Below are 27,788 nucleotides of genomic sequence, written 5' to 3'. Positions count from 1 at the left end.
TTATCGTGACTAGCATACTTGGAGAATAGTAGGAAAATGCTGCCAAAATTTGTACTAACATTAGAGTTTAGGACTGAATATATATGCGATATAGATAATAGTCTCTCGAATGGGATAGGATCAACTATCTTATAAAAGTTGGATTTTTTTTTTATAGTGTTTATCACATTAATTTTATGTTTTTTGATAGACATATGACAAGTAACAAAAATACAATGGATAAAAGTTGGATGCTACTGGGAGATAGACTTGAGCGAGACTATAAGGAGTATGCACGAGGGGTGAAGCTTTTTATAGAGTTTGCTCGCATAAGTGTTGATAGTCGATGATTTATAAGATGTCCGTGCAATAAGTGCAAAAACCTTAGTTCTTATAACTTAGTGGTAGTGGAGGATCATTTATTTGTAAATGGAATCAATCCTAAATACTCACATTGGGTCTTACATGGCGAACAATTTCCCAAAGGAGTTAGATTTAGCAGTCAGACCAATCAAATGGAGGATGATAAAGACATTGTCATAGACGACATTAATGTGAATGATCGTGACGATAGTGATGATAATGGAGAGGATATGACTGAGATGTTAGGCGATCTGGGGGCAGGAATCTTTGGGATGAGGGATGGAGAAGGAACATTTGCACAATCATTTGAGAGTAATGATAATTTTGCAAGACTATGGGAGGATGCATAAAGAGAGTTGTACGAGAGGTGCACTCGTCATAGCAAGTTGTCTTTTACAGTCAGGTTGCTTCATATTAAGTCTATTTGTCGTATTTTTGCCAAGGCCATCGACATGTTGCTAGAATTATTTAAAGAGGCTCTTCCGCAGGATAACGTAGTACCCCGTGATTTTTATGAAGTGAAGCAATTGAAGCAAGGACTAGGATTTGATTATAATATCATCCACACTTATAAAAATGATTGTGTTCTCTACTGGTAGCAATATGCAGAATTAGACTCATGCCTAGTGTGTCATGAGTCAAGATGGACATCAGATAAACGTAATGTACCCCATAAAGTGTTAAGACATTTTTCGTTGATTCCTCGACTTCAAAGATTGTTTACGTCCCGGTTGACTGCCAAAGATATGTCTTGGCACCAAACAGAAAGAGTCCAAAATGAAAACTTTCTCTCGCATCCTGTAGATTCTTTACAATGGAAGAAATTTGACGTCGAGTATCCATGGTTTGCTGAAGAATCTCGCAATGTACGTCTTGGTTTAGCAACGGATGGTTTTAATCCATTTGGCAACACGAGCACTTCTCATAGTACTTGGCCTGTCATATTAATGCCCTATAACTTGCCACCTTGGAAGTGTATAAATGATCCATATTTTATAATGACTCTACTGATACCAGGGAATGAATTAGATGTATATCTACAACCACTGATTGCAAAGTTGAAAGAGTTGTGGGATCAGGGTGTCAGTACATATGATGCAGCCTCATCGGCTGAGTTCAAGATGCCTGCTGCAGTAATGTGGACAACAAATGATTTTCCTGCATATGAAAATCTGTCTGAGTGGAGCACAGAAGGTAAAATGGCTTTTCCTGTTTGCAATAAAGATACACAGCCTCAGTGGTTGAGTCATGGTAGGAAATTATGTTTTATGGGACATCGTCGTTATTTACCACATGATCATAGATGGCATTCAAATAGAGCGATGTTTGATGGAAGGGTTGAGCGGAGGGCATCACCGCCAGAGTTGACTAGGAATGATATTATCGCCCAGTTGGGGGATGTTTCAGAAAACAGATTTGGAAAAGATTCAAGGGTTTGAAAGAGAAAATGACAAGCAGTGGAGTTGAATTGGACAAAAAAAAGTATTTTCTTTGAATTGTCATATTGGTCTACCTTAACATTGCGCCACAATTTAGATGTTATGCACATCGAGAAAAATATATGTGAGAATATATTGGGCACTTTGATGTCAATAGAAGGGAAGAGCTAACTCTCGTAAAGACTTAAAGGAGATGGGGGTCAGACCGGAGTTGCAATTGCAAGATAATGGGTCGTCAGCATATATGCCCATCAGATGGTATACTCATTCAAATGATGAAAGAAAGAAATTTTGTGATTGGTTTATGAAAATCAAATTACCCGATGGCTATGCTTCAAACATGACAAGATGTGTTCGAACACATGATTGGAAGATAACTGGTCTTAAAAGTCACGACTGTCATATATTTCTGCAGCGTCTGTTGCCGATTGGTGTGCGTGGAAAGCTTACTCGAGATGTTCGTACAGCTCTCACAGAATTAGGGAGATTTTTCAGAGACATTTGTAGTAGAACGTTGAAAGTTGATGCATTGTTAAAAATGGAAGCTGACATTGCAGTAATATTGTGCAAATTAGAGAGTTTGTACCCACCTTCATTCTTTGATGTAATGGTTCATTTGGCTGTGCACCTACCTCGTGAGGCTTTAGTCACTGGCCCGGTTCAGTATAGATGGATGTATTCTATTGAACGGTTTTTGGGAAAACTTAAGCTATCTATTGGGAATAAAGCTCGTCCAAAAGGTTCGATTGCAGAGTCATATATTGATAATGAGTGGCATACCTTTTGTTCAATGTATTTTCGTGGGGCTGATATTAGATTTACAAGACCGGACCGAAATTATGAAGGTGGGCAAGAGATGGGAGTCTCATTGACATTTACTGTATTTTCCCAGACCGTGCATCACATAGGCGCACAAGGGGGCTATGATCTATGTTCGGGAGAGTTTGAAAGAGTTCGATGGTATGTCTTGAATAACTACACAGAGATTAATCAGTACTTAAGGTTAGTGATGATTCTCTAAATCACTATTATCTTTAAGTTTATGTATAATAATATAGTATAACTTTATACAAATTAAACATTCACATCAACATGCACAGCGAACATATACAACTACTTCGCTCGAATGGTGTAATTGACGTAGAAAAGATGCATGAAGATGAATTTGCGTCGTAGTTTGAACATACGGTATTACTGTTAATATTCATTTTATAATACGAATTTCATACCACTAAACTCTACTTTTTTTTTGTATATAATAATATTTATTGATATAGGTTGAATTGAAATATGGTGAAAATTCATCAGAAATCTCACCATAACTGTATGCTCTAGCATGTGGTCCGTTCAGGCAAGCCATCCACTACTCAGGATGTTTGGTGCCTGGATATAGATTTCACACAACTAATAGAGAAATATATAGGAAATCTCAAAATTGTGGAGTCATAGTCGAATGAAGCCATGAGGATGATAGCATTGACTTCTACGGAATTGTGAAAAATATCATAGAGTTAAAGTATGTGGGGGGATATATGGTCTGGTTGTTTAAATGTAATTGATGGGATGTCTCAAATCCTAGGTTCGAAGTGCGTAACGATGATTATTTTGTGAGTGTCAATACATCTAGCACATGGTATGAGGACGATCATTTCGTTCTTGCTTGCCAAGCGAATCTAGTTTTTTATTTAGATGATCCAAAGTACGGAAATCCATAGCTGATAGTGGAGAAGTTTGCACAAAGACATGTATATGATTACATTCCAGAGGCAGACGAACCACATGAAGAAGTTGATAGTCCAGCAAATGAAGAAGCATATCAAGAAAGTGAAGTAGGCATTAATCTATTTGTTGATTTAAGCCAATATGATATGGTTCCATTGCGTAGAGAAGATGTTCAACCCGAAGTAATTAAAGGTGAAATATCAGAAGAAGATGAATCAACTAAAGTGTTTAGTGAGGATGAGGGCAACTGGTCTAGCAAAACGGATAGTGAATGAATTTCAAACATTAATTTCTGTAAGTAATATTAACATATAAATATTTTTAACGTTTGTCTGAATGATAATTTGATACAATTTCAAATAGATATGCCTCCCAAATGCAAAGCAACATGTGTGTCATCCCCATCTATTATTGACTCCCCGTGTGGTTCACCTGTCATTAATAGTGAGCCAACATCACCAGGCACAAAACAAGGTATTTTATCAAATTAGATATCATATTTTATGCTCAATTTAAGTAATATATCTATAAAATAAATTAATTTAATTAAAAAGTTATGCTTTAATTGCTGTATATATAGCTGTTGTAAGTAAGCGTCGAGGTAGAGGCACTACGAGAGGTGTCTGCATAGAGAAAGTAAGGAAAGGTGGTAAAATCAAGGTTGATATTCCTGATGATCACACCAATGGCTCCGGAGATTCGGCAGCGTGGCTTGCTTCTTATGTTGGTACACTAACTCGCACGTATGCACCGATTGCTACTTCCTCTTGGTCTAAAGTTCCCCAAGATGTGAAAGACCACATAAAAAACCGATGTTTGGTAATAACCTACATCTCAAGCAACTAAGTATACAACATGTTACTTTTAAGTTACTTTGTATTTATAGTAATTGTTTATAATTTTCCAAGTGATGAGTTTGAGCTTAATTTTGGCCAAAGAGAGGATCGATTAACGGTTGAGGAATTGATGTCGAATGCATTTCAGAGGTACAAAGGTCGATGTCATGCACATTATAAGAAGTTCAATACTACAATAGAGGCGTGCATAAATCCATTCCAAAATATTCCACCAAACAAATGGGAGAAAGTTTGTGATATGTTTGAAGATCCTGCTTATCAGGTAATATCACTGCTCTCTTTTTTTAATAATATATTACATATGTATTAAACATATAGACTAATATTTTTTTCTTTTAGCAACAGAGTACTGTGAACAAAGCAAATAGATCAAATTTAAAGATAAAGCATCATCCAGGTTCTCGATCTTTTCATCGTTTGTCTAACAAAATGATAAGTTATTTTAGTGCCTGTTAAATATTAACATATAAACACATTTTTTGATTTAAATTCTAATATAAATTTTCCTTTTACAGAAAGAAGAAAGTCCCGCTGACTATGATTTGACCCAATTGTATCCTAAAACACATAAAAATCGTGATGGTGTTTGGGTCAGTCCTGAAGCAGAGGCAAATTATGTAAGTTTAAGTTTTTTTAATTTCATTGTCACATAATATTTTTGTTACTTATACTAAATTTGATGTTTTTGTTTTTGTAGGACAAGATGATATCTCTTAAGGAAACTGCTGCGGATCCATCTGATGCATCATCTGTCAACGATGCTCAGATCCTTTCTCAAGTTCTTAGATCACGTTCTGGATATTTGAGGGGTCTAGGACATTGCGTAAAACCATCCTCATCATCATCATCAGCCTATTCTCAAGCCAAATCAAATGACGACAAGACTAAAGAATTGGAGGAAGCAACACTTGAGATAGAACGATTGAGGTCCGAGAAAAAAGAGCTGCTGACTTGATTAGATCAAGCAGAGGATTTGGAGGCGAGATTAGAAGAGAGAATGCAGTTGAATAACCAAAAAATGTTTGAACAATTCCAGTCAATGATGTCCCAAAACTCTGTGCCACCACCATAGTCTTCAAATTTATCTTTTCTTTAATTGCATTTATATTATGAAGTCTGCACTACTTTGAACAATTGATGTTTGAATTACAATGTGTAATATTAGTATGGTATTTTTAATTAAATTGTAATCTGTATGATTAATACAGTTCAAACGGTAAATTACCATTAACACATTTGAACCAAAACAAACTCATTCGAACAAAAATAACCCATTTAACGACAAACGATATATACGAACATTCGAACAATAAATTATTTATTCGAACAACATTTATGTGCAAAAACCCGTTCGAAAGGATATAATTTCCGAAATTAAAATTTTTGTTCGAACAAACATAAGTTTTGTTCGAACACAAGTCGTTTGAAAAATTTATTAGTTCGCACGCATAAAAACTGTTCGAACACCCAATTCGTTCGAACAGAATCAAATATGGACATTAGTTCGAATGAATATTTCATATTGTTCGAATGGACGGCTCCGTTCAGACGGATAAATATTCCATTCGAACAATATATTGAGACGAAATCGGGTCATCTCAAAAAATATTATCCGTTCGAACGGTTTCGACTAGATCCGCCCAATTTTGTCTCTAAAAATGATTTTTTTAGACGAAATTTGATTTTCATCTCCAAAAAATTTTTGAGACTGTCTTTCCGATACAAATTTGAGACTAAATTTTTTCATCTCCAAATCTAATTTGGGACGAAAATTGTGTTTTTTGAGACACAATTTGTTGTCTCAAAAAACACAATTTGTTGTAGTGACTACGTATACTGGTATAATTAAACATTGATTATACTGTTTTAATCTTATTCTTAAAGTTTATTAATCTCACTATTAAGTTAAATGCTACTTATACTATGCTGGTATATATAATTAAACAATATTAATAAATTAATAATTGTTAATAATAAATACTAAATCCTTACAATTAATTTTAGCATTGAAAAAATTATAATATTAAACTTATATAGTGTCATACGTGTAAATGATAAATTAGAAAATCGGGTCAAAATTAAAAAAAATGAAAATTTTAATTTTAGTGATAAATTAATCTGTATCAATTCAGCTTAAATTTTTAAAATCGGTCTATACTAGTTTGATTTCAAAATTTGTCCTAAACCAGACACACCCTTAAATATGGGTATGATCACGCGTATCCCGAGTAAATTTGTGGGTGAAATCTTAATAAATATGGGTATTGGAAATGGAGAACTCTAGACAGAGATCACCTGCATTCATGCATGAGACTCTCAAGCTCGGACGGCGGCACATAGGCTGATCCAGTACCGTTGACGTATTCGTTGTTGAAGTAGTGAGCGAAATCAAGATTAACTTTTAGATATTAGATGCAGCTAGCTAGTCAAGGATTATTAAATAATATGGATTAACTTTTAGATAAATGAAGCCCATTCGCATGATTCATTTTTATGCATAGAATATATATATATATATATATATATATATATATATATATATATATATGAAAAATTATTTGTGTACACTTGCAGTCGAAATTAATTAAGATGGGACTCACGAGAAAAAGTGAAAATTTCTTTAGTTCATTTTTATTTTATTTTTTTTGTGGGTTTTGCAATTTATAAAGAGATTTGCACCTACGTACGTCTTAAATTTTTATCTATTAATATTACTGGTAATAAGTACACTTTATATTTGAGCCGCAATTATTTTATTTTTTTTAAAGGAAGCCTTTTTGTAGTACGTACGTAGCTAGCCCACTTCAATGGACTTATTACGTCATGTTCAGAATGGTGTATGCATGCATGCAAAAGGTAGATTACATGTGTTTCTAAATATATTACGGTAGAAGAATTCACACACGATATACTATATATACAAATCTAGACTACTGAAATACTGAAATGGCAATATTTGATGATCACTTGGTAGTTGGTACCAAATAAACCGTGCACCAAGAACCTAACGTGAAGAGAGAGAGAGAGAGAGAGAGAGAGAGGCCGTGCTTGAAATGAGGGAGTGACATCCAGTGCATTAAAACTAAAAATAGACGCAACTTACAGACCATTAAACTTCTCTAACTAACATGCATGGCGCCTTTCAACCAGCCATTGAACACACAATTCATCAACTATTTTCCATGATGTTCCATTGTTGTGCATGTTTTTCACCTTCGGGTGCAGGTGAAAACGTTTAATCTTCGTAGTTGAACAAATCAATTGAAAGAAATGAAGAGTTAGAATTTATTTTTTTCTGAAGTTTTTAGGTATTTCTAGAGAAGAAGATGGAACCTTCATACTTATCAAAGAAATCGTCGTCGTCGTCTGGGCGGCCGCCTCAACAGGCAGTGAAATTTGCGCGACGCACGTCAAGTGGCCGAATTGTGAACTTGTCCCAAGACGATCATGATAGCTTGGACATGTCGGGCGAGTTTTTAAGCCAAAATGACTACATGAATTACACGGTAATGCTGCCGCCTACACCAGACAACCAGCCTGGTGCAGCCTCTAGTTCCAAGCCAAATGCTCCCCAACGGAGGCGCGTTGGGGATCATGAGGAAGGTGGGTATGGAGGCAATAGCGGGGACGCTAATGCCGAGGCAGCAAAGATGGACAGGAGGATGTCAGTGATGAAATCTTCCAACGACAAATCAATGCTGTTGAGAAGCCAAACTGGGGACTTTGATCACAACCGGTGGTTGTTTGAGACAAAGGGAAAGTACGGCATTGGTAATGCTTTTTGGTCAGAACAAGAGGATAATTATGGATCGGAAGGAGGGATGAGCATGTCGGATTTTATGGACAAGCCATGGAAACCACTCACTAGAAAGCTCAAGATTCCGGCTGCTATTATCAGCCCCTACAGGTGCACCACCCCCTAAATGTATATTGACATTCTTTAATTTTTTGTTCTCTTAATATCTTTTGAGATGAATATTATTATTATGTCCACGACATTTTAGTCAAAACATGATACTTTCTAGTATTAATATTATGTATTTATATCATACATTATACACTTACATCGGAAGTGGCTGGGTTTTGATCGGTTGTTACTTCATGTGCATTCAATACATAGAGATCAGTTGTTGTTAGACTTTGGACCAAACTTGAGTTCAAACTGAATTATATAAATAATTAGTTGGTCGAGAGTAGGCATGAGGTTGATTCAAATAAAACCTAACTGCGCGCAGAACTCTCATAACATGATTAACATTTCTCACATGATGCTTTGCTCGAAGTGGACTTTTCTTACCCACCAGACCACTATTCATTCTCTAGTATTAGCTAGCTTTCTGTTAGTTCTCCTGACTTCGTGCTTAGCTCTAATTAGCGATTAGTTCTAGAACAGAAATATTATTGATGGATGGTACTTGGGAGTTCAACCGAGGAAATCTAAACCCAAATTACATTTGCATTCTTTAAGAAATCATGAGCTCAAAGTTTGTGTCGTTTGGATATTTTTGGCTTCTGATCATCTTTAAGATTATATAACATGACACCAAGCAAAACAATACATTAGAAGTTGATCTTTCTATCTGAACAGGCTACTTGTGGTGATCCGGATGATAGTTCTATCCTTCTTCCTCGCATGGCGTATACAGAACCCCAACCAAGATGCAATGTGGCTATGGGGCATGTCCATTGTTTGCGAGGTTTGGTTTGCCTTCTCATGGCTTCTGGATGTTCTCCCCAAGCTGAACCCCATCAACAGAGCTACTGACCTTGCTGCCCTCCGTGACAAGTTCGAACAGCGCTCCCCGTCCAACCCTAATGGGCGGTCTGACCTCCCTGGGGTTGATGTTTTCGTCTCCACAGCTGACCCTGAAAAGGAACCTCCTCTTTTCACAGCCAATACAATTTTGTCCATCCTTGCTGCTGATTACCCTACCGAGAAGCTCTCATGCTACATTTCGGATGATGGTGGTGCCATTCTATCCTTTGAGGCCATGGCCGAGGCCGTTAACTTTGCCGAGGTTTTGTTACCATCTTGATCCATAAATAGTTTTTCGTACAATGAAAGTAAACGATATAAATAAGTATGAGAGAGAACAGTCTCAATTTCAAGGCCATGATCAAAATCTCCTTTGTGATATATAAAACTCTTAGAATTCTTCCTACGCCCTATTTTCCTAGAAAGTGATGTTATGGTGCATGTACATATCTTTATTTTGCTCACTATAAACACCTTCTTTCATAAAACCATGCACACAGTATGAATGAATATGCTACTAGCTTTTGTTTATTGCATACAGGTTTGGGTGCCCTTTTGCCGCAAACACAACATCGAGCCAAGGAATCCAGAAAGTTACTTCAGTAGTAAAACTGACCCCACAAAGAATAAGAAACGCCCAGATTTTGTCAAGGACCGCCGTTGGATCAAGAGAGAGTACGATGAATTTAAGGTCAGGATCAATGGTCTCCCTGAAGCTATACGTAAAAGGAGCGAAATGTATAACTCCAAGGAGGAAATGAAGGAGAAGAAACTTGCCAGAGAGAAGAATGGTGGAGTGTTGCCACCAGACCCAATTAGTGTCAACAAGGCCACATGGATGGCCGACGGGACTCACTGGCCCGGAACATGGCTCAACCCTATGGCCGACCATGCTAAGGGAGACCATGCCGGAATTTTGCAGGTGATGATGATGATCACTATCGAATTGCTTCTTGAACTTTCTTTTGTCTTCCAAAAGAAAAAGGAAATTAACACTCAAATCTATAATTTTCTCAATATGAACAAATGTTGAGTATATATGCTATGGAATAACACAACTATTAAATTGTTTCAATTGTCTGTAGAACTATTAATTGCATTATTCCCTCACTATTGCCACTCCCATTCCATTTTAAAAAAACTTCAAAGCATTTTCAATTTTCAAATCTTGAAATTTGAATGACTAAAGTGCTAATGACTATTGACTAGTCTTGACTATGATCTCTAGTGTGTGTGTGATCTATACATACATATATAATTTGTGGCAATGTAGGTGATGAGTAAGGTACCGGAAAATGAACCAGTGATGGGTCATCCGGACGAGAAAAGATTGGACTTCACCGGGGTTGACATTCGGCTGCCAATGTTTGCGTATGTCTCGAGAGAGAAGAGGCCAGGGTATGACCACAACAAGAAGGCTGGAGCCATGAATGCCGTGGTTCGAGCTTCTGCAATATTGTCCAACGGGGCATTCATACTCAATCTGGATTGTGACCATTACATCTATAATTCTCAAGCTATAAAGGAAGGAATGTGCTTTATGATGGACCGTGGTGGTGACAGGATATGCTACATACAGTTTCCACAAAGATTTGAAGGAATTGATCCGTCTGACCGATATGCGAACCATAACACTGTCTTCTTTGATGGTAATTTTACAAAAATAAAAAATAAAAATTGCTTCCAAATTCTAATTTCATACTTTTTAATTTATATTTTCCAATATCACCCAATATATATATAGGAAATATGCGAGCTTTAGATGGTCTACAGGGCCCAGTGTATGTGGGAACTGGTTGTATGTTCCGAAGACATGCACTATATGGGTTCCACCCACCAAGGGCAAACGAGTACTCAGGCGTCTTTGGGCAAGTAAAATCCCAAGCTCCAAATGTTGGCAGGCATTCACAATCTCAATCAGAGGACTTGGATGACTCAGAGATGCAGCCCCTGACATCACACCCTGACTTGAACCTGCCAAAGAAATTTGGAAACTCAACTATGTTCACGGAGTCCATAGCCATTTCCGAATACCAAGGTCGACCACTTGCCGATCACATTTCTGTGAAGAATGGTCGTCCTCCAGGGGCGTTGCTCCTGGCTCGTCCACCACTTGATGCACCCACTGTTGCTGAGGCAGTTGCCGTCATCTCCTGCTGGTAATTGTTCTCTCATTTCAAAATCTTCTTGAATTAATATTTTTGCTTTTGTAAGCATGCTTCATGTAGCTATGAGTCTGATGTTCCCAAATCTTAATTAAAGAGGCACATGAAAGCAAGTTCCAAATAGGCTAATTTAAGATTCTGGCACCTTTGTAAACCAACATGTGACGTTGGAAAGCTAAGCAAGTTTTGTTCCTAAAACATATAATTCCATTCTCATTTTATGCAAACACATGAATATCTAAAAACGCACTAGGATCATGAGATATAAACAAGATAGAATGGACTAAGAAGGTTAATTTTTTACATTATCAAGAACCAAGCTCACCAAAATTAAAAGTTTGAGATAGTTCATGTAGAAGACTCAGCAATGATTAAATGGTTAATAACTATTGAGCTTTGGTGTGAAGTGCAGGTACGAGGACAAGACCGAATGGGGAGACAGAATAGGTTGGATTTATGGATCAGTGACGGAGGATGTGTTGACTGGTTACAGGATGCACAACCGTGGGTGGCGGTCTGTGTACTGCATCACGAAGCGCGATGCCTTTCGAGGCACGGCACCAATCAACCTTACTGATCGGCTACACCAGGTCCTCCGATGGGCCACTGGTTCGGTGGAAATATTCTTCTCTCGAAACAATCCACTTTTTGGAACCAAGCGCCTCAAGTTCCTACAGCGCATTGCATACCTCAACGTTGGCATCTACCCTTTCACCTCCATCTTCTTAGTTATATACTGCTTCCTCCCTGCACTGTCTCTCTTCTCTGGACACTTCATCGTTCAAAGTCTAAATATTGCTTTCCTCTCCTATCTCCTTGTCATTACTCTTTGTCTCACTCTCATCTCCCTCCTGGAAGTCAAGTGGTCAGGTGTTGGGCTCGAGGAATGGTGGCGAAATGAACAATTTTGGGTCATCGGTGGCACGAGTGCTCACCTTGCTGCCGTGCTCCAAGGCCTCCTAAAAGTAATAGCTGGTATCGAAATCTCTTTCAAGTTAACCTCCAAGTCCGCTGGCGAAGATGAAGATGACATATATGCAGATCTCTATATCGTCAAGTGGACAAGTCTCTTCATAATGCCACTAACAATCATAGTGATCAACATTGTTGCTGTTGTTATTGGGTTCTCCAAGACCTTGTACAGTGTGATACCACAATGGAGTAAGCTCCTGGGAGGAGTATTCTTCAGCTTCTGGGTGTTGGCTCACATGTACCCTTTTGCCAAGGGGTTGATGGGGAGAAGAGGAAGAGTGCCCACGATTGTATACGTGTGGTCGGGGCTGGTTTCAATTACAGTCTCCTTGCTTTGGATTGCCATTAGTCCCCCAGATGATAGTCGCAATTCCTCTGGTGGAAGTGTTAATATATAATAACCTCCCGGGATAAAAATGACTACAAATTAACCCATGAAAATACCTTAGATTCTCTCCGTTTTTTTTTTTTTTTTTCATCAGTTTGTTTTTTCAGAATATGGGCAGACTTTGTATTTTAGTATCATCAGTAGATTTAAAAATGATTTTTTTCTAGATCTTACATGCATGATCCTAATATTCAAGTTGGTTTTTTTAATTCTCTAAGCTCTTCTAACTTTTGGGTATGAGCAAGTGGCTGACATGTCAACGGTTTGGCAAGGTTCAGTTGTATAAAAGTGACAAAATAAGGAAAAATTCACTCATCATCCTTTTTCTCATCATCCTATGATGTGACATTAAATTATAAGTTCACATAAAATAAAACATAATAAATAGTCTCTAATCATCTAATGTCAGATGATGAGAAAATGATAATAAGTAACATTACTCCAAAATAAGTGCTTGCCAAGCATAAGGAATGGGAACAATAGAATGACATTCTCTTTTTGGCTAATTTAGCTGTTGGGTGAACAGATCGAATTTGATACGCTAGTTTCTCGGGAAGTATTTATTATTATATATAAGACTATTGACAGGATATGTTAAAACCATTGGGCATAACATAGAGCAAACAAGAGAGATGCAACATGCAAATGTTCAACCTCAAAATGTAAGAGACGGGAACTGAAAGTCACAGATGGACTAAAGGGTGCGCCGAAGGACGAGCACGCGTGACAAAAACGAAAATAACCTTATATGAATGGGCCTCGTCTTGTATGGGTTTTGTGAGTGGATTTGTAAGGCCCACATTTAGAAATGGTTGTAAGGCCTATGTACAATTTAGACCCATGACACGTTTACATGCATAAAAATGCTTAGTTGATGCATGCAGATTGCAGAGGACAATCAACCAGAAGTTTAATGCATAGAATTCTAATCTCTATTTTCTTTGACGGAAAGGTCATCCTCGAATTCGACCAATTTTCCTTCTATTTTCTCTCACTTTCCATCCACACAAACAGAGTCCATCCAGGAAGTAACACCCGCCTAAGCTCAGTAATGAAAAATCCTAAATTAAATCTGCTTCTAACCATGCACTTCTTGGACAGATGTAACGAGTATGCTCATTGGATTGGCGGATTCGAGCAGCCCAACTTTTCAGCTTTTACCAATAACACGATCAAATTTGATACGCTAGTTTCTCGGGAAGTATTTATTATATATATACATTTTTCAAGGTCCAAAAGTTAGGGGCTGAGGACCTTACAATCAACCCCCGCAACATCCCAAGCAGAGTGCTGGTTTACATAGACTCCAAGTGAATTTATCTGTAACCAAACCTATAACCCATATAATTTCTGATGCAGGAGCTATACTCCTGTTAAGCCTAATTATCCATTCCCATCTTAAATGCTTATAAATTTGGTCACTTTAAGTCCAAAAACAGTTGAAAGATAATGTAGATTAATTAATAATATTAGATACAATACTAAGGTATGCAAGTGCCGCACGCACTCTTTGAAAAAAGACACCATTAAATTGATTTTTTTCATGTAAATCTCATATTTGTTCAATTGTTTTAAAGGGAGTACAAGACTTACTCCAAAAATGTACAAATCATTTCCCTTCTCCTATAATCGTTCTTTTTCTTTTCTCTATTTCTAGTTAATTACAATTAGTATTCAAATAGGGTCATTTCTAGAAAACTCCAGTATCAGAATATGAACAAAATTGAAAAATATAATGGAAATTAAATAAATAAATCAAGAATTTATTCCCACCCATCGTGAGGGCGTGCAACTAGTCACATTAATAGAGAGAGCTTGTATATAGAATTCCATTATGAACATTACGTAAAATTTTAAATCCAGTCAACGGAATGAAATTGATATATATACATATATTATTAACAAGCAAGAAAAGAATGATTTCATATCGCTTACAAGAACTGAGATTCATCACAGAAGAAAGTCACGAATTCGAACTGGCCTTTTAACAGCATTTGTGAAACCCTGCACGAAAATAGGAAAGAAGGATGTGATAGAGTGCATCCCCTTCAGATTATCATTACTTGTATGTTTCTTTTTTTTCTAATCTATCATTATTTATATGTTAATTGTGAACAAAAACGGGTTCTAGAAATCCAGACTTCCCTCAAAGGAAGTCAAATGTAGGAGCTCCTAAGATGTGAAATCAATAGATCAATGGTACTCAAAGAAACAGGTACTTGCTAGCATAAAGGATGACATGACGTGTACTTGCTTTTCATAGTTTTGGCTGCAAAAGCGCTTAAGTGGCATGGTTGTGAGGAGCAGCAAATGGTAACTAAAGAATATCCTTTACTTAATAAAATTCAGTAAGATAGATGAATATCATGCCTCGCATTCTACACTTATACCCTCTCTATCTTTCACTAGCCACAATCAGATTCACTAACCTCAATCCCATTAATCCCCTCAATCATGCCCATCTTGGCCACCATTTAATTTTCAAAGGCAGAACCCACATCACAACTAAGCACCATTGATCTTTCCACCCTTCAACTAACATGCAATTTACACTTTACACAACAAACTATGCCTAGTAAAGTTCCCCATCATTAAGATCCGACCGTTTGTGTCAAATTACCTATTTTATCCAAAATGGAGAAGATTTTTTCAGTTATTGATTGAGAATTCAAGTATCAGTTTTTTATGGTCGTTCTTAATGGAGGGTTTCACTTTTAGTTAGTTTGAGGGTGCAATATATTAGTTTGGATAATTTGGGTTGCAAATTGTAAAATGTCTGGTTAATTAAAGGGTGGAATATATCTTTTCCTTTTTCTTAATATATTTATAAAGAGAAATGATATTTGCAGTCGTGGAGTGCACAAACACTGCACAATCTCTTTGAAAAAAAGTGAGTAAATACAGAACCCACATGAAAAAAACTAATTTTTTAATAGTAGACCATACTCTTTTTCAAAAGGATTGTGCGGTGCTTACACACTCCACAACTGTATGTAATGTAGCATTACTATTTATAAATAATGCAAATTGGGTTTGATTTTAAATTTTTATCAAACAAAAGAAATTTAAAATGTCAAAGATGCATGGAGAGGACCATTTGTTTGAGCAAAGGACAAGATATGACTTCTTATACATTTTTGACAGAACTTGAAGGAGGACCAGAGGTTCGTGTAAATTCCTAATTAAGAAAAAGAACCACAACATGCAACTAGAAGTGATAAAAAGAGAAATCAAACAATTGAAATGAAGGGAGGCAATTAAATGTCTATGCACATTAGATTAATTCAAAAGAGCATCATGCCTCTTTTAACCAGCGGTCATCTAGAATTGGTCCAACATATGTGAAAAAACCCACAACAGGGTATTCACTGACATTATGTACATTATTTGCATTTAATAAAAAAAGTAATTCAAGTACAAGTAAATCATGTACCTCATTAAATTTAAATAGCAGTGGACGCAAATCTCTCTCCAAGGTCACTTCTTTCTTCACAGCAATATCAGCAGTCTGAGATCCTTTACTACTCAACTTCTTAAACCTGGTTTTAGGATATGTTGGAGGTAATTAGTGCATATTCTAATTGTCATCCATTATTTGCCAACATCCAACCATTGATCTCTTTCGAATGCTAGATACAACAGACCTATTCTTTTCATGAAATATATTTCATAAAGCAGTTGAAAACAACAAAAGAGCTTGCATTCTAACCATCAAGTAATATGTATGCATTTGATCTAAAGATCAAAACAGCCAAGGGAACGAACCTAAAAGAATACATTAGCAGATAAGCTAGTGCTATAAAATTTTTAAGTGATGGGCATGGGCTCAACACAGGCTTTCTCACCAAAATTATTAAAAGCAGCCTTATCAAACTCTGTTCTCTGGCCGAAATCAGCTAAGTGCTAAGTGTTAATGAGCCAATCCCATGACAAACAACAAAGAAAACATAAACGTAATAAAGAGATAGTTTACTTGTCATGAAAAGATGCGTCCAAACTATTACTAAGAATAAAAGAAGCTAATGCTTTCATAGCAAAACATAGATTCATCTAATTAATCATTGTTGTAAAGGCAGCTACTGCTAATCGGCTCTAAATGGCTGAAATGACAGAAAATGGCTGGAATCAGATTTTTCACTTAATTACTCAGTAACTTTTAGTAGTAGTGATTATAATAGAAAAGTAAAATAATAAAAAAATAAAACAGAAATTATTAGCTTATAGTACCGGTAAAACAAAGCAACACAGGTCTACCTGTCAACTTATAGCATAGAATTAATAATAAAAAGCATAGGCCTACCTGTCAAAGAAACTAGAGGAACCACGAAAAGGCTTTTTCTGATGTCCATGGGATTTTAGTTTCAAACCAGCTGCATCATTTTCACTGGAAGCCAAGTTTGACGAAATTTTGGAAGTACTTGGATTACATAGCCCCATATTTAACATATTCTTTTCATTTTCAATGTTTTTCTCAACACGTGCTGGCACATCATTAGTGTTGGTAGTTGGAGCTCTGCTGGTTTCCATATTTACAAAATCCAACCTTTCCTTGATGCATCCATCTGTTGTGTACATGGATCTTCTGATGCTTACTTGCAAGATCTTTTGCTTTTCAACCTGAAAACATAAAAATTCCATTACATGACATCAGATTCAGTTCGCAAGCGGCTTGAAGTATAGCAAATTTTAGTTAGGTTCATATCAAAGGGCAACACCTTTATTGAGGTGAACTAGCGTTTCAAATAGTTAACTAATTATTCCAGAGATTAGAGAACAGCTGTTAAAACTGTCACGAGGACTCCAAAAATGGTGCAAACCAATATAACCTCACACTCGTTATTGGAGTCTTTGAACTAGCTCAAATCCCAAGGAACACCTTAAGATGAGCCTAATCAAAGATGCACCTAGGCACAGGCTTGAAAGCTCAAACTCCTTGAGATTGGTTATGTGATACCCCATTCTAATAAGTGATAATGGTAGATGGTGTATGGGATCCCACATTGCTTGGGAGTGATAAGTTCTTGCTCTTTATAATATTCCAATGGAGCTCCAATTGTATCATTGACTAGTTCTTTTGAAATATAGGTCATATTGCTTAGGCCTTCCATTTTTAGCGTTACAAATGGCCCATTCTGATATGTTATAAGGATAGGTGGTGTATGGGATCTCACATTGCTTGGAAATGAGAAGTTCTTACTCTTTATAATGTTCCAATGGGACTCGAATTGTATCATTAACTAGTTCTTACTCGAATTGTATCATTACAGGTTATAACTCAAACAGTTCCCTAGCCTTAAAGTCCATGCCTTCAGTATGTCATTCAAAAAGGGCACTGACAGAGTGTGCCTGGCAAAGTACTGGGTGTTCATAAAGTGCGCTAAATAAGTTTCCTTGATGATACATGTTCAGTAGGCTACATGGTCTAAAGCTAGAACGCTTATTTGGAACAAATTCGGAGAGGAAATGGAAGGGATGGGGAATTCTGGTACATAAACCTCACCTGCAGAATGGATCAAAAGATACCATTGCGTTCAAATGCTACACCTTTTATTAAAAAAGCTATCTTAAAGATGATGGAAGCTATCTCAAAGTTTATGGTCCTTTAATTGCTGGGAACAAATCCCAACATATCAAAATTCAATGATCTTCATTCTTGAATCTTAAGGACCATAATAGTTCCTTGTTCTCCAGGCCAAGGGTGTTCCCACATCAAAGTTCAACGATCATTCTTAAATCTTAAGGACCAAAATAGTTCCTTGTTCTCCAAGTCAAGGGAGATTTTTTTAACATAATTAAGCTGTTGCATGGAACCAGTACGCATAACAGATGATTTAAAATATTAATGAACAATTCAAATAACCTTCAATAATATAAATGACTCACCTCGTGCAACAAAACCTGCTTCATGGCCAAAGCAAGTACACAGTGACCAGAATTATAGTCCTGTTTCGATTGTTAGAAAAAGATGTTCAGATCAGATTATAAGATTAATAAATATATAAAATGAAACGAATTCTAACCCCTTTTCTTGAGTACAATAAACTGTAACCAACTCAAACCTTGAAGCCAACAAAGTCATTAATCGGAGGATCAAAAGAAAGTGATGAGGCTTCCAAAGCTGCTTCATGTCTCAGTTTAATGGGCAGAGGATCAGATTTGACATTCTTAAATGTTATTGCGTAGGATACCATTGTGCTAACCAACTGAGCCAGATCATGCTTTTCTCTTTCTGACAGTAACTGCAATGCCACCTGAGAGTGATATCAGAGCACATGAGAAACCATGGTAATAAGTAGGGGTGTAAGATTTTTCCTTCGGACCGAGAAAACTGACCAGACTGACCGGTTTCGATCGATCCGGACCAGACCAATTAAGAAACCAACGGGTTTCGGTCCAAGAAAGTAAAGAAATTAAATTTTCTAGGATTTGTTCACCTCGGACCGACCGAATTTAATATATACAAGTTTTTAAATAATTCTTTTATATGATATTTTATAATTTTTTTAAGTAGTTATATAAATTAAAAGCAAGTAATTAATTAATTTTTTTCTAACTAATTATAAGTAATTATTTAATTCACTTCTAACCTAATTATTTATGCTTAGATTATATAAAAGTTAAAGGTTAAGAATTTTAAAACAATGTATTAACTATTAATTATTGATAGTGCACATATAATTAACATTATTAATTTATTATACTTAATTAAAATACTTAACTAGTTAAGTATATACTTAGACAACTTAGATTATATCATTCACTTCGTTTATTTATTATTTTATATCATTTTTTTGTCAAAAACTTGAAAAAAAAATGAAAAAATGACCCGGATTGAAACACCCTGATAAGGACGACCAGACCGAACCAAAGCTACCGGTCCAAAAGCCTTATTGGTCTGGCCCGGACTTTTGGTGGACTGAAAAAATCGGTCCGGTCCGAACTAGAGACAACCATAGAGTAAACATTAGGTCTCTAGAAGTGATAAATAATTGCAAACATTAGGTGCGGTCAAGGTTAAGAAAAATGGAAAATAAATGGAATAACCAAAAGAAAGGAAGAATAACAAAATACAAGTACATTACCGGTCTTAGAGTTGGTGGTGACAGAATATGCAATAATGGAGAAATCAAGTCTTCTACAAAAGACTTAATTGACATGTGCCTTGAAATATAAGGTGGAATTTTGTAGTGCCAAGACCTTACAGACTCCATCTTTTCCAACCACATTGTTCGGTATCTAAAGATTTGTAAAGGTGTATTAGTAAGAAATGGTAAAGGCAATGTTTTACATAAAGCTGTTCAGAGACATAGATACCTTTGATATGACTTGGGCCATTCGATGCTAGGTTTTTGAACTTGGGCTACTAGATGATGCACAGAGATTACACTAGGGGGCAGATAAACTGCAGAAAAGACAAAATTCGATAATAATCTAATTGAAATTATACTCAGTAGTGGAAGGTAACAATGATAGGTCATGAATGTCGTTACCAAGAAGAGCCATATGCTGCGTGTGCAAGATATGTTGGTGCATCATATCAGAAACACCAAGGCTATTTAAGCACTTCACCTTCACATAAAATGAGTACAAAAGTCATATGCCTTCTTATAAAACAGATTCAGTAAAAGCCTAATAATCAATAGACATATCAAGTAACCATCTATAACTGACGTAATCTTACAGTCTTTTGCATCAGTGGATCATGATAATTGAGATGCAAAACGTTTTCATGGATCCCATCGAATATCAAATCATAGTCACCACTGCAAAGTCAATGACACTTAAGCAAAAGGGTTTGTTTTAAAACATAAGAGGGACAAAATGATGTCAACAGGAAGTAGCTACATACCGGTTAGATATGAGGGAGTGCAGAAGGTCAAACTCATTGCACTTACGGCTGGAACTATTATTAGATTTTATCTCCCGCTTCATTTGTCTCCTTTGAAAAACCTAAACATAATAGAATCCTCAGTTAAAAAAAATGGTTGCAATGAATTGTAAGTAGCTAGAAACATGTTATGGAATGTATTTCTGGATTACCTCCTTCCAGATATCAAATGCACTTCTTGAAATGTCCTTCCGGCCAACTACTTGAGAACCGATCTCCAACTGAGAGCCAGTAAAGCATGCTAATAACTTAACCAGCATTAATTGCTCAACCAAAATGTTCTTACGCTATTGAAAATACCAAATATATAAGTCTCAATATTAAGCAAAGTTTTAAAAGCCCTGCCCCAACAACAACAACAACAAAAAAAAAAAAAACACAAACACAAACAACGCAAAAAAAAAAACCTCCAAACTGAGACTTTTAAGGTGATAAAATCTTGGGGGAGCTAGTGAGATGCTCAACAAAAAATGTCAGGAGGTATAGATATGAAAATCAACCACGGTCTGATCGATGATTCCTTGTTCAGTCCAAATATTCTCTCTTCCACAAGAACTGGGCTTCAGTGAAAAGTACCATATTTAATAATTATCAATACTTGTTTTCCTAAACTGAAGTGCTTGGTATTAGACCCAACACCAGCATAACACTTCACAAACTAAGCCCAATAAAAGTGCAGCAGAAAACATTGACTTCCTTTTTCCATTATCCAAATCAGGTAATCCTAGAAGGATAATTACCTCCTGCACAGGCAACTTATCTCTCCAATCAGCACAACCACCCCCAAAGAAGAATGTAAATCTTAGGATTTAATTAAGATTGTAGAGTCTAGCAAACCCTCCAATTTGACAATTAGTTCAGAGGAGCGAAATCACATTAAATTCTTACCACGCTGAGTGTTTCATTCTTCTTGTTGAGGAATTGAAGAGTATTCAAGCACGAGCGTATATCACACTCTGTTAGAAAACAAAAAAGAATGAAAAGAAGAAGGCTGGAGGGAATAGGCATAGAACTTTGAAACGCAATAAGGGGATCTAACAAGACAACAAACAGTACACCAACCAATATGACTTTGAAAATTGATTTTGTACCATTGGCAATATGAATATCTTGGGGGATCAAATAGGATAATAAGAGGAGATATGACTCACCTGTATATTCTGCAAGTGCAGTGAGTGCAATGGAACTCGTTTTCATTCCCTCCTTGTTACAAATATATTTGAGCCTGTAATAACCACATATCAGAAAATGTTCAGAATCAAAGAGAACAGATATGACATTTGTGAAACAGAATCAGAATGGTTATCAGATATGCGGGTATTAACAAGGTCTAACATGCAAAATAGCTTTTCACCCAATCTAAAAGAAATCTAACAAATCAGGGGTCAATAAGTGAAGTAATGTAGTTCATATACGATATTCAACTATTTAGTTAGTGCTACAAAATATATACAAGAAAAAGCAAACAAAAAGTCAGTTTTTCCCCTTCCTTTTTTAGAGAGAGCAACTATTGTTCGGTGAACTAAAGATAGAATGATATATAACCAAGGGACAAAATCATTAGAAGTGAACTTGTCTTACTTATCGAAAAAAAAAAATCATTAGAATTGTTAGAAGCCAACTCGACTCTAACACATAGTTAAGATAAATAAGTAACAACAAGAGAGATTGAATAGGAAATCAAGGTATACTTACAAAAGTCACGCTAGCACCACTCAAGTAAAAAAAATAACATGGGTAAAAGTAATGAGAAAAGGGAAAGACATGATTGTCAAAAATGAAATAGAATGGCATTAGATAGGATTGTATGGTAAAGCATGATTCATGTATCCAATCCCAATGAGTTAGGATCCAAACCTGGTAAACAATAATCGATAGAATTATATTACCGTATCATCACATTAAATCATAACTTAGGTAGATTGTCACCTGCTTACCACACGGCTAGCTGTTGGACGAACAAATACAAGAACCCTGTAAGAAGACAAGTATGCATTGTCAAGCAAGCAAACATAAATTGCACGAGAATTCTGGATATATGATAAAAAATTTATTAAAGCCCCATTTGGGTATTGTGTATAAATTGAACAATACATTATCCACAAACAGCACAACAAAGATGTACAGAAATAAGCAAAAGTATTAAAAGCCTAACAAGGGAATCACTTAAAACTAGTTGGTATTGTTACTGATATTATTAAAATGAGGGACAGAGAGCCCTTGAATGAATTTGTACCAATTTAAAGCATTATCTCCATTTTTCAATCAACCACAACCAGAATCAAATCTCAACAACATTTTGTTTTTATAAGTAAAATGAAATTTTATTGAACAAATGTAATAGGCGTGGCGAAACCCACGTACACAGGAAGTATACAAAAGAAAACAACTAGTTACATTCTTTTTTTTTTTAATTGGCACCGGGTGTCCAGGAACAGCATCCCGACTAATCCCGGGGGTGCACGGACCCTCGGCAAGGAGTTTCCTGCAAGTGCACCTCGGGTAATTTAAGGGAAAAATCCCACAGTTCGATGGCCCCTAGAGATTGTTTGCACCCAAGGAGATTTGAACCTTAGACCTGGGGGGAGCATACCCCCAAGCCCAAGTTCTTTACCACTTGAGCCAACCCCTAGGGGTTGAAAACACCTACTTACATTCTATAAAGACAAAGAAGAAGAAAACAGAAAATCATGAGCAGAAGCTCCATCAAGTCTTATAGCAGAAAACCATTGTAATAAAGTAAATACAAAGAATTTCCAGATTTCCTCCGAGGTGCGCTCCTTATCATTAAAGCATCGCTCGTTCCTTTCCCACCAAATACACCACATGAGACACAAAAGTACCATCTTCCATGCCACAACCACTTGTTTAGAACTACAAAGCCCCATCCAGCACGCAAACAAGTCCACTACTGTCCTCGGCATCACCCAAACCAGTCCAACTCTTCTAAAAACACCATCCCATAATGCCTTTGCCACCTCACAATGCAAAAGTAAATGATCCACCGATTCCCCATGCTTCTTACACATAAAACACCACTCCATAATAACAAAACCCCTCTTTCTCAGATTATCAATCGTCAAAATATTTCCAAGTAATGATGTCCCAATGAAAAATGCAACTTTGGAAGGCACATGAGACATCCAAATGCACTTCCAAGGAAAAGAATCACTCTGCTGAACAGTCAATACCTTATAGTAAGACCGTACTGAGAATTTTTTGCTGCCCGTATGCTTCCATATCATTTTATCCCTCATCACCCCCAACCCGCAGGGAATAAAGGAAGCAGAAAAAATCAAACACCTCATCAAGTTCCCAATCCTGAACAGCTCTAGTAAAACCAACATCCCACTGCAAAACTCCATTAGAATTTACTGTCAGATCAGCAACAGATGCAAGCCGATTAGATGCTATACGAAAAATAGCATGTACTGAGAATTTTTTGCCGCCCGTATGCTTCCATATCATTTTATCCCTCATCACCCCCAACCCGCAGGGAATAAAGGAAGCAGAAAAAATCGGACACCTCATCAAGTTCCCAATCCTGAACAGCTCTAGTAAAACCAACATCCCACTGCAAAATTCCATTAGAATTTACTGTCAGATCAGCAACAGATGCAAGCCGATTAGATGCTACACGAAAAATAGCATGGAACACACTGCAAAGAGCCCGATCACCACACCAAGTATCAAGCCAAAATCAGACCCTTGTACCCTCACCAACAACAAAATTTGTATGTTTTACAAAGTTCTCCCATCCCTTTCTAATAAATTTCCAAAGACTCACTCCATAGGTCCCCCTAACCTCCTTATAACACCCCCAAAAAAACCAACCACATTTCCGATCTAAAACCTCCCTCCACAATGACACCCCTTACGCTTGATACCTCCAAAACCATTTTCCCAACAACACCTTGTTAAAACTACTCAAATTCCAAATCCCCAAACCTCCATTTGAAATAGGAGAGCAAACTTTCTTCCAACTAACAAGATGAATCTTCATCTCCTCACCCATACCACCCCACAAAAATGTACGAAATAATTTTGCAATCCGTTTTCCCACCTCTACTGGCAATGGAAATAAAGAAAGATGGTAAGCTGGAAGATTAGAAATAGTACTTTTAATGAGTTATTCTACCCCCTTTTGATAAATAAGGCCACTTCCTACCCACCAACCTTCTCTCATTCTTCTCCACTACCCCATCCCAAATAGACTTCCCTTGAAAGACGCCCCCAATGGAAGACCAAGATACTTCAATGGTAAAGCAGCAACTTTACATCCCAACAACTCTACTAAGCAATTAATACTCCGCACCTCCCCCACAAGAACCATCTCCGACTTACCCAAATTCACCTTTAGACCTGAAACAGCTTCAAAACATAATAAAACAGCCCTTAAGGCTTGAATCTGTCCACGATCAGCATTACAAAAAATAATAGTGTCATCTGCAAATAAAATGTGAGAAATAGTAATAAAACTATTATGAGCATTTCCCACCTTAAACCCAGAAAGAAATCCCCCCCCCCCCCCCCAACAGCCTCCAACATTTGGCTCAAAGCTTCTATGATAATAGCAAACCGCAAGAACTATGAAAAAAATCACAAGGACTCCCATTAACTAACACTGAAAACCAAGCAGTAGAGACGCAAAGTCTAATCCATCCACACCACCTCACCCCAAATCCACATCTCCCAAGCATGTAAAAAAGAAAATCTCAATTCACATGACTATACGCCTTCTCCATATCCAGCTTACAAATGACACCCAGAACCCCTTCCCTCAAGCATTGTCTAGACATTCATTAGCAATTAGCACAGAATCAAGAATTTGCCTAACTTGAACAAAAGCATTTTGGGACTTAGAAATAATTTTTTCCATCACCATACTCAACCGATTGGCAAGTACCTTTAAGATTATCTTATAAACACCACCCACCAAGCTAATAGGGCGAAAATCCTTCAACTCAGAGGCCCCGGCTATTTTAGAAATAAGAGCAATGAATGTGGCATTAAGGGACTTCTCAAACTTCTAATAAGTGAAAAATTCCTGAAAAACTCGCATCACATCGGCTTTCACAACATCCCAACAAACTTGAAAAAAATCCATGGAAAAACCATCCAGGCCAAGGGCTTTATCTTTTACCATTCCACAAGCCACCACCTCATTCTCCTCAAATGGTCTCTCCAACCAGCTTGCAGAAATAGAATCCAATGAATCAAAAACCAATCCATCAAATTTAGGTCGCCAATCAGCCGTCTCGGTTAATAAAGCTTCATAAAACTGCACAATATGTTCCTGAATTACAGATGGAGATGTAAGCACATTATCATCACAATGAAGCATCTCAATAGCATTACTACGCCTATGTGAATTAGCCAATCTATGAAAAGATTTTGTACATATATCCCCCTCTTTCAACCAAAGGGCTCTCGACGTTTGCCTCCAAGAAATCTCTTCCCTCAACAAAATCTTTTCAAGCTCTTTCACCACCTCTTTTTTCCTCAGCATTGCCTCCTCCTCCATAACCTCAAACTACCCCCCATCCTCCAAAACATTCAACTCCTCCAATAGAGATTTTTTCTGATTATCCACATTCCCAAAAACTTCAACGTTCCACTTCTTTACATCATTCTTCAATGCCTTCAGTTTGCTTGCAAAGATAAAACTAGGAGTTCCTGAAAACTGATACGAAGTCCACCAACTCCTAACCATATCCTCAAACCCTACAGCACCATTTTCAACCCATCCCAATGAGAGTTCTCCATTTTCAAAATGACCATTCCTCTCAAGCCAAATACACCACAAACATAGGGGAACCATCTTCCAAATGGCACCCAATTTGGCAATTAACCTAAAGACCTCTTCAACAAGCTAGAAGATCCACCACCCTCCTAGACATTGCCCAAGCCATACCAATCCTATTAAAAATTCGCGTCCCATAGAACCTTTGCCACTTCGCAATGTAGAAGTAGGTGATCCATAGATTCTCCATTCCTTTTGCACATGAATCACTAATCCATAATAAGGAGGCCACATTTTCTCAAATTATTAATTGTCAAAATTTTGCCGAGTGAAGCCAGCCAACCAAAAATGGCAAGCCCAAGGAAAATCATTAGAGGATTGACACAACATAGCCTTATACAATGATCTGACCAAAATTTCTTGATCCTTAGATGAATACACAGCAACCTATCCTCCCACCACGCTCCACATTCAAGGCATACAACATATTGAATAAATCTGAGATGTCACCCACCTCATCCTGTACGGATCTAATAAACCTCATATTCCAATGAAAAGAGCCATTGGAATTGTCCATATAAATATGCCACAAAAGCTCCCTAATCGAATGCAATTCTAAAAAGAGAAGACAAAGTGTACTTCAGGGCAATGTCCCCACACCAAATCTAAAATTGCTAATCAACTCCCCCCATCCATTCTGAATAGATTTCCACACTCCCACACCATTCACCACTCTTACTTCATTTGAACACCACCCTCCCCAAGTGCTCCCATATTTAGCACCAACTACATTCCTCCAAAGAGTGCCCCCCTCCTAGTGATACCATCATAACCATTTCTCAAGGAGTGCCTTATTAAAAATTCTAACCTTTCGAACCCCTAAACCTCCTCTTGAGATTGGAAAACAAACCTTATCCCAGTTAAGTAAATGGAGCTTATTGTCATCCCCCATACCACCCCACAAGAAAGCACAAAAAATATTCTCAATCCTATTAGCCACCCCTGCAAGCAAAGGAAATAAAGATAGAAATACGTAGGAAGGTTAGATAAAGTGCTCTTAATTAAGGCGATTCTTCCCCCTTTAAATAAATATATCCTTTTCCATCCGGCCAATCTCCTCTCTATCTTTTCAATAACACCATCCCACATCAGCTATACATTTTATGAGGGGGCCCCCAGGGGTAGACCAAGATACTTAATGGGCAAAGATAACACCTTACAACCCAATATATTGGTCAAGTCCCTTATAGTATGCACAGAAACTATATGTACCATTTCAGACTTTGTCAAATTCACCTTTAGACCTGAAACAGTTTCAAAACAAAGTAGAAAGGCCAACAACAAACAAATATGTTCATGATCCGGCTCACCTAAAATCAATGTGTTATCAGCAAAGAGGAGATGTGCTACATTTACATTGCCAATAGAAGATCCACCCACCGAAAAACCATAAAGAAAGCACCCATCCACCATCACATCCAACATTATACTCAACACATCCATTATTAAAACAGAG

At 37.0% G+C, this 27,788-nt stretch overlaps 2 protein-coding genes across 3 annotated transcripts in view; one reads left to right on the top strand and one right to left on the bottom strand.

The window, feature by feature from the left end:
- The first annotated feature begins 7,587 nt into the window (after positions 1 to 7,587).
- LOC108987771 (cellulose synthase-like protein D1) lies at positions 7,588 to 12,741 on the top strand. Of its 2 annotated transcripts, XM_035692397.1 has the most exons (7): positions 7,588 to 8,267; positions 8,949 to 9,378; positions 9,658 to 10,038; positions 10,390 to 10,765; positions 10,861 to 10,966; positions 11,018 to 11,275; positions 11,694 to 12,741. In XM_035692397.1, the coding sequence occupies exons 1-7, from the start codon at positions 7,687 to 7,689 to the stop codon at positions 12,649 to 12,651; spliced, it is 3,090 nt and encodes a 1,029-aa protein (XP_035548290.1). In that variant the 5' UTR covers positions 7,588 to 7,686; the 3' UTR covers positions 12,652 to 12,741. The 2 variants fall into 2 exon arrangements, with proteins under 2 accessions (XP_035548290.1, XP_018816325.2); XM_018960780.2 differs by having other exon boundaries at positions 10,861 to 11,275.
- A 1,720-nt stretch (positions 12,742 to 14,461) lies between these two features.
- The window catches only part of LOC108987775 (chromosome transmission fidelity protein 18 homolog), a 33,337-nt gene continuing 20,010 nt past the window's right edge, over positions 14,462 to 27,788 (bottom strand). The window contains exons 10-23 of the mRNA XM_018960783.2: positions 22,459 to 22,503; positions 21,681 to 21,754; positions 21,418 to 21,485; positions 20,682 to 20,750; positions 20,491 to 20,591; positions 20,323 to 20,404; positions 20,132 to 20,210; positions 19,956 to 20,043; positions 19,724 to 19,877; positions 18,701 to 18,892; positions 18,525 to 18,584; positions 16,942 to 17,258; positions 16,075 to 16,180; positions 14,462 to 14,645 (exon numbers count right to left, since the gene is read on the bottom strand). Of these exons, the coding sequence (XP_018816328.1) occupies positions 14,592 to 14,645; positions 16,075 to 16,180; positions 16,942 to 17,258; positions 18,525 to 18,584; positions 18,701 to 18,892; positions 19,724 to 19,877; positions 19,956 to 20,043; positions 20,132 to 20,210; positions 20,323 to 20,404; positions 20,491 to 20,591; positions 20,682 to 20,750; positions 21,418 to 21,485; positions 21,681 to 21,754; positions 22,459 to 22,503 (1,489 nt within the window). The 3' untranslated portion in view covers positions 14,462 to 14,591. The remainder of the gene's footprint in view (positions 14,646 to 16,074; positions 16,181 to 16,941; positions 17,259 to 18,524; positions 18,585 to 18,700; positions 18,893 to 19,723; positions 19,878 to 19,955; positions 20,044 to 20,131; positions 20,211 to 20,322; positions 20,405 to 20,490; positions 20,592 to 20,681; positions 20,751 to 21,417; positions 21,486 to 21,680; positions 21,755 to 22,458; positions 22,504 to 27,788) is intronic.

Source organism: Juglans regia, chromosome 7 (genome assembly GCF_001411555.2).
Source record: "Juglans regia cultivar Chandler chromosome 7, Walnut 2.0, whole genome shotgun sequence".
NCBI classification, from domain to species: Eukaryota; Viridiplantae; Streptophyta; class Magnoliopsida; order Fagales; family Juglandaceae; genus Juglans; species Juglans regia.
The sequence above is the reverse complement of the archived record's forward strand: the minus strand, read 5'-3'. Positions and strand labels throughout refer to the sequence as shown.